This window comes from Pteropus vampyrus, unplaced genomic scaffold (genome assembly GCF_000151845.1).
Source record: "Pteropus vampyrus isolate Shadow unplaced genomic scaffold, Pvam_2.0 Scaffold116, whole genome shotgun sequence".
Classification (NCBI taxonomy): domain Eukaryota; kingdom Metazoa; phylum Chordata; class Mammalia; order Chiroptera; family Pteropodidae; genus Pteropus; species Pteropus vampyrus.
The window spans coordinates 2,701,980-2,709,738 of NW_011888897.1; the positions used below are offsets into that span (position 1 = coordinate 2,701,980).

General features: G+C 43.2%; 1 protein-coding gene across 1 annotated transcript in view; it reads left to right on the forward strand.

The window, feature by feature from the left end:
- ANO2 (anoctamin 2) overlaps positions 1 to 7,759 on the forward strand; it is a 307,510-nt gene that overhangs the window by 80,753 nt on the left and 218,998 nt on the right. Inside the window, exons 4-6 of the mRNA XM_011365894.2 lie at positions 1,841 to 1,992; positions 4,854 to 4,908; positions 7,286 to 7,337. Coding sequence (XP_011364196.1) covers positions 1,841 to 1,992; positions 4,854 to 4,908; positions 7,286 to 7,337 — 259 coding nt within the window. The remainder of the gene's footprint in view (positions 1 to 1,840; positions 1,993 to 4,853; positions 4,909 to 7,285; positions 7,338 to 7,759) is intronic.

The window sequence follows — 7,759 nt, forward strand, 5'->3', positions numbered from 1 at the left end:
TTATATGTGTATTTCAGAAAGAGTTGGGATAAAACATACTCAAGTTGTTAATAGAAATTTCCTCTGGAGAAGACGGTTGGATTGGGTTGGAAGTGAAAGGAAACTGTTAACATTTAGTTAATATACTTTTATGGTTTTGGTTTGTTTATTAGAACTGTGTTAATTTTATAACTGAAATTAAATAAAAATGCATAGAAAACTTTATTAGAAGAAATAAACTGTGGTTACGTTTCAGTTAGATCGGGGAAGTGCTTTCTCTGCCCCAAACTTATCGTTATTTTATTAAAGAACAAAATGATAACAAAAGGTTACCTTTCTGTTAAAGTCCAACAGAAATACTACTCTTTCTATGAAACATTTTTCTGATTCCTCAACTGGATGTTCTGTCTCCTTCCTTTGAACCCTCAAAGCATTTTCTGTCTTCTGTGGCTTTTATCTGTCTATCTTATAAGTATTTCATACATGTTTTACTGCCTGTCTAGATTTAAGCAACTTGAGGATATCATGATAGAGAAGAAAACCAGCTTTCATGTCAGAAGATCTGGATGTTGGCTCCTATTCTGATTATCTATTGCAGCATGACAAATTAGCCCACACTTAGTAATTTAAAACACAGTAATTTATTCTGTGTTAAGAGCTTTTAGTTAAGAACTTGAGCAGAGCTGGGTCGAGTGATTCTTCTGCTCCATGTGGTATTGACTGAGGTCACTTGGTGGTATCTAGCTTGGGGTGGATCTGGACAGGAGGTCTAAGGAGACTTCCCTCACGTGCCTGATCTTCAGCAGGGCAGCTGGAAGCCTGGTCTCAGCCTAGTCCTTCTCCTGAGCACCTCTCCACAGACTTCCTACAAGTGGCACAGGGCTTCAAGATACCAAGGCAGAAGCTGCCCATTTTCTTAAAGAATGGAGCTCGCATAGTGTCAAGCTGCCACAGAGCTCAACCAGACTTAAGAGTGTGAGAACAGAGATGCTACTTTTTGAGAGGAGAATTTGTATAAAAAAAAAGTTGTGTCTGTTGTTAATCCATCCATCACAGCTTTACTATGAGAAGCACAGCTTCTGTGTCTCAATGACTACATCTGTAAATTCGAAAGACCAAAAGCTATAATGTATGTGAAAGCACTCTGTGTATCATAAAAAAAAAATCTGTATGTACTATAAATCTCAGTGTTTATCTTGGTACTGACTCTATGCCTTACTCAAAGCAGATACTCATTAGATGTGTAATACTTTGAAAGCAGGCTCATTTATCAGCTAGTTCCTAAAAGGAGTACACAAAGAAAGTGATGCTACATGAGCACATAGGAGCATGGCGTAGTTGTAGAGTGCATACTTTGGATTAGGTTGACATAGATTAAATCTAGGCTACCACCCAGTAACTTTCTGTGTGACCTTTGTGGACTCATCTCATCTTTCTAACCCTTAATTTTCTTATTGTAATACAATAATAATATTGTCTAGCTGTGAACATTGGAGCTAATTTGTATAAAGCACTTAATATGGTGACTGTCACATAGTAGGTCTTCCATTTCTCCTAAGGCGATAACAAAATCCTATAGAAAGTTTGGATTCCTCACTCGTTTCTTTACACTGGTCATCTCCATTGGTACAGATAGTTGGGCGTGCGTGTGTGTATATATGTGCGCGCGCGTGTGTGTGTGTGTCTCAGAGCCCAAGTCCTTGTGAAAGCAGTGGGTCAAGGGAAGGGCCCTACTTCTTGTTTCTTCCGGTCTCCTGTTTCTCTCTGGAGTGGTCCCCTCACAGGGATCTGGACCCAGTGCAGCTTTGGTTGTGAATGTGGATGTAGCTTCCTTTCAGACCTGTGGCTTTGCCTCTCATAGATGTACGAGATCAAATCAGAAGGCTGCATTGCAAAGAAATTCAACGAGATTCTGCAGAAGTTGAGCTCACCCCTGAAGCCCAGAGTTCCAGAGCACGGTAACAACAAGATGAAAAACCTGTCCTATCCATTCTCCAGGGAGAAAATGTACCTGTGAGTACTGGAGCTGCAGGGTTATGGACATGAGGGAGGATGGGAAGGAAAGTCACACATCACTCAGCTCACAAAGTGAGTGCCCCATGCCTGGGGGAGAGGGGAGGAACCGTGCTCTCATGGTGAACTATATCCTGTTTCCTCTTCCCTAAGTGAGATGATCACAAATAGCTCCCGAATATTTATCCAGTGGCTTATGGGGAAAGCTATCATTTCAGTAACTTTGCATGAAGGGTGGAGAATCACGGAGCAGACAACCATAAACATTGGGACTCTCAAATACCTGTTTACCTCTTGTGGGGGAACCATTCTGCCTAGTTCTCAGTCTACTAGGGTTTCAACATACTGTGATAAACCAGAGAGAAGGTGGATAAAGCTTCCGGATTTCTGTATTCTCAGTTGCCTACTCATGCACTTGTTGACTCTGAGGAGACCCCTTCCCATGCCCCACTTCGAAAGAGGGAATAAGAGTTTCCAACAGGATGGATATTTGGGAAAGAAACCTTTGGATGGGGGAGTCATGGTTGGGAAGCGGGAGATACAGCAGCCAAGCATTTATTCTGTTTTAGGAGCTAATAAGAAAATAAAAGATTATCAAGAGTGATAAGAGAATCAAGCAAGAGAGAGAAAGGAAGGAGCATGGAAAGGCAAAGAAGATACAAAAATCTGTCTCTTTCGAGGAGATGGCATTCGTGGAACTGTATTTCTGCTGTTCCTTGAATAATATCTCCTACCCATCTTTGCCATGTTAGATAATGATTGTATACACATGTATATGCTGTTTCTTTTCCACATATTCCCTCACTGAATCCTTACTCCTCTAACGATCCTGGTACCAATTTTAGTCACCAATTCCAATGTGTGTGTGTTTTCCCACACCACCAAGAAATTCTCCCGCCGCAGCTAGGTGACCGACCATTCAACTAAAATTTGACACTATCTACCTGGAGATTACATCAAATTTCCCAGATTGAGGGCTCAGTGTCACACTTCAGATGCCAATCACGTGTCCAGGTTATTACCTGTGCGTCTGACTGACTAGCTATAAATCAGAGGGTTCCCATGACCCCCATCTTGGATTCGATTAATTTGCTAGAGTGGCTCACAGAACTCAGGAAACCAATTTACTCACTAGATTACTGGTTTATTACAAAGGATATTAAAGGATACAAATGAACAGTCAGATGTAGAGATACAGCGGGTGAGGTCTCAAACAATGAATTTCTGTCCTAGTGGAGTTGGGGCCAGACAGGTGGCACGTGGAAGAGTTCTGGTTCCCAACCTGGAAGCTCTCTGAAACTGCTCCTTTTGGGTTTTTATGGAGTTCATTATGTAGGCATGGTTGACTAAATCATTGGCCATCAATGTTTAATTCAATCTCCAGTCCCTGTCCCTTCCCCAGAAATCAGGGAGTGGAACAGAAAATTCCAGCCCTCTATTCCTGGTTGGTTCCCTTGGCAACCAGTCTCCTCCCTCCAGTCTTCAGAGGATTTCCAAAAGTCACCTGGACATAAACCCAGTTGTAGTGGAAAGGGTGCTTGTTATGAATAACATGACACCCATTTCACCTTTATGGCTCAGAAGTGATTTCAGGAACTGAGAACAGGAGACCAAGCACTATAACGAAAGATACTCCCATTGCTCTTATCGCTCAGGAAATTCCAAAGGTTTTGGGATTTGTGAGCCAGGAACAGTAGACAGAGACAATAGTATATATTTATTATAAATCACAGTATCACACCCACCTTGTGAGATGGCCATCCAGATGTAGCTATCCCTTTTCTGATAGACAAGAAACCAAGGCCCAGGGTCTGTCCAAGGTCACAGAGACTGAAGTGGCTGAACTGGGACTGGCATGTTGACGTGGCCTGCTGTTCTTTTCACACTCTGTTTCTCCCACTCATCCTTCCCTGGGCCTGCTTTCATGCCAGTGCTGGCGTCTGAAATGCCACTCCTGCACATCGCCATGCCTTCAGCTTCTGTAATCCTTCAAGTCTAGTTCCTAAATACCTTCTCGAAGAATCCTCTGTTCTTTCCGACCAAAATGTTTTCTCCATCCTCTCAGTTTTTAGAGCAATGATCTAAATATTTTCATGTTCTACTCTGCATTAGTTATTTAGAAACACACAGTGACTGGGCTGCAGGGGTCTGGGAGCATCTGCGTGTCCTCCATCTAGCTCAGCGCCCTAAGCACAGTTAACTCTACACAGGAGTTTTGTTTTGTATTTTTTTTAGTGAACGATCAATATTTAAAGTTTAGAACACAGGCCTTACATAATTAGGAGTTTGGTATCTAATTGTTGTGACATGATAACAACATCAAATTAAATTTTGAAAAACAAAGAGCTATAATCCCAACACCCTGAAACTATACTTTTTTTATTGTTGTGTTTTTATTTTTATTGTTTTTGTCCATGCACAGGAATTTTTTTTTTTAACCTACTTTCATTTTCAAAACTTACCATAGTATAATATTTTTCTATCATAGTCTAAAACTTTTCTATTTATAAAGTTTTCATAATTATAATTTCAATGATATTATAATTTGATAATCTATCATATAGATTTTGGAATTGTATTTTATCTCCATAACTTTATTATAAGTAACTTTGTGATGAACGTTTTTACTTACGGAATTTGTTTCTTCTGTTGAATTTATTTTCCCTGTGATACATTTCTATGATAAGTTTTCAGAATTACTGGGTCACAAATAGTATAAACATTGTGAGCATGTGTGAGTGTGTGTGTCTTACACATCTTGGTTCATTGCTTCCTAGAAGTTTGCTCTGGGCCTGGGTGACAGTGGTCTCAGGACAAGGGTACTGAAATGAGTTGACCTTCTGCTTTCTTGGTGTCTCTAGGTACAACATCCAGGATAAGGACACTTTCTTTGATAATGCCACCCGTAGCCGCATTGTAAGTAAACAGCTTAATCAGGTGCTTAACCTGGAGTGGGCTGAGGAAGGGGTGAGGAAGGACTGAGTCCCCGTCTGGCAAGGCATTCTCTTGCCCTCCCTGCTACCTCCCACCCTCATTTGCTTGGAGTTACCTAGCAACTGAGAGGAGTGCCCAGGAGCTTTCCAATCTTAATAACAAAAGAAATTGCAAACAACTGCCGGGAGAGACTTCTCTTTCCAGTTCTCCACTTAGACCCTTCTTGCAATCACAAAACCAGGGACTCGCAGAGCTGGTGGGAACTTTCTGCTAGTCAGGTGACCCCTTTGCTTTACAGTTGAGGAAACTGAGTCTCTGAGAAGTAATAGATTGAAAAAAAGTTCCTACAGATTGTTAGTGTCCAAATGAGGACTCATTGTTGGGCCACTGTGCTTGCTTTCTTTACCCCCAGAGGAGTCTTGTGCATTTCTGTGGCAGGGAATTTTACAGCTAGCCAGTTTGTCCAAAAATGAAATGACTAGACCATTCAATAGAAAGCCAGATTTCATGAACATAGCTGTTCTTCTATAGTTGTCTTGTCTTTTGAAGTCAAGATTTTGAATTTTGCCGGATGATTGATTCCCATCAAAATTTATAGATGGCCTGTGACAGGGTGGCCCCAGTCTAAGTTTAGGGTGTCTCCATTCACTGGGTAGTTTATTCTCTACGCACAGAGAGAGCATACGGCTTATGGACAAAGGAGAGAAAGAGGGGCCCAAGGAATGCTGGACACTTACTCATACTACCATGGAAACATGGCAGTGTGCTTCCATGGATCTCTTAGAAAGAACTTAAGTTTTAACAGGAGAAGGAATAAGGGTTAGCTACCCAGCAGGACTTCCAAGTCAGAAAGATGATAAAAAGGATAAGAATGGACAGATGAATAAAGGAAGCGACAGATGATTTCCAAGGCACACTGGAAATATGGCCTTGACTCTGCTTGCAGGATGGGCAAGAAAACATCTCAGGTTTTAGTGTTTTAGGGTGGATTGAAATGGGCATATGATTTCTTTCACTTTTTTTTTTTTCTGAGTCGATGCTATTATAAGCCATTTAAATCTCCCTGTGCCTTGGGTCTTATGTCTGGGGGAATTATAGGGTGTCGTGGAGATTACCCGATAATTGCTAAGTGCTTGTAACGTAATACAACGCCATGTAAATGCTGTTCTTAATTATTATTGCTGTTGAATTACTGTACTGTATTTTAAGTGAATTAAACATTTTTGGGCCCCATTCTGCTGGAAGTTATTAGGTCTCTTACTGGAATATGAAAGCGTGAATGATGATGGAGAAACACATCTCCCATTCATCTCCAGAAGCTTCTTCCTTTGACTCTTGCTTTTTTGCCAGTCCACCCCAGAGAGAAAGAACCTTGAGTTTTGTTTCGGGTCTACTCTGTCCTAGAGACCTCACCCACATCTGTAAATGTCTTCCCTGTGCCCCTGTCTTAGTGGGCATCTGAGCAACCCAGCTGTTTGTCCCAGAGCAGACTTCCTTTAAAGCCTGGCACAGGCCTGGGACCCACTGGAGGGTACCAGTTGGCAAACAGGTTTACATCCACCCACCTTTTTTCTTCAGGGAGTACTCTTGGCACCCCTTCTTCCGATGTGACAGACAGGGTCCCCTGTAAGCCCCACAGTCAGGAGGTGGCTGGTGCGTTTAGCCTCGCTGTAGTCATTGAGCAGGCAGCCCGCTGTGTGCACAGCCTGTGCTCTGAGACATGGAGTCTTGGGGAAGTGCCTGACACACTCTGATTGGGGAGGCAAGATGAAGACTCAGGAGAAAAAAAGAAAAAATAGTACCAATGGCCAACATGTAGATGGCTCTTTTCCAGTATACAAAGCACTTTCGTGGTTCCTCAAAGCAGCTTGTAATATAATTCCGTTACAGAGGAGGCAACTGACATTCAGGGATCTGTTTACCTCCCCATCCTGGGCTTTCCCCAGCGTGGCAGTAATCAGGGCTGACAGATGAGACACACCCTCCTCCAGGCTTTCCTGGAGGCAACACCCTGTCCCCTGCCCAACCCAGGTGCCGCCTCCCTAGCCCTCCAGGGGGCGCTGTGGGTCTGGGCTCCCTGATTTGTTTTTCTTACCTCCTGTTACTGCAGTCAATTTATAGCCTTTCCTTTCTTAATTTTTTCAGGGTAGGGTGGAGGAGGGAGTGTGTGTGAGGAGTTGATTCTTTGTTTCCTCAAGGCACTCAAGTTTGAGTGGGTTTGACATGCAGTCCATGAGCTTGGCACATGCTTGGCTTCCCCCTCCCTGGAAATGGGTCTAGCCGCCTGCTTCCTGCCCGCCCCCCACATGTGGTGACGCACATGGTCAAGGCCCTCACAGCCCTGCTGTCTCTGTTTTAGGTGCACGAAATCCTGAAGCGCACAGTCTGTTCTCGAGCCAACAACACGATGGGTAAGGACCTCTTCCCCCTCCTGCGGTCCCAGGGCTGAGGGGGTACCAAGGGGGCCAGAGCTGTCCTTTCAACAGCTCACTTGGTGGGCAGCAAAGAACAAAACAAATCAACGTCCCACACAAGGGAGAAGGCTGCTTTCACTTAGACTGAGAAACCCTGCCTTGCCCTCCAGGAGCAGGGGGTGCCCCTTTTCTTGGTGGGGCTAGAGCTGCTTCCCAGATTGATGTAACTTCTCCCAGATCTTCATTCCAGAAGAAAGGCATCTTAGAGGCCCTTTAGATCAATGCCTTCACTTTACATATGACGAAACTGACCCTCAGAAAGGGTGAATGACTTGTCTAAGGCCACACATGAGTCTGAATGTACCTCTTCTAAGTTTAGCATTCTTGTTACCAAATCTGGCCGAATCTGTATACCTTGT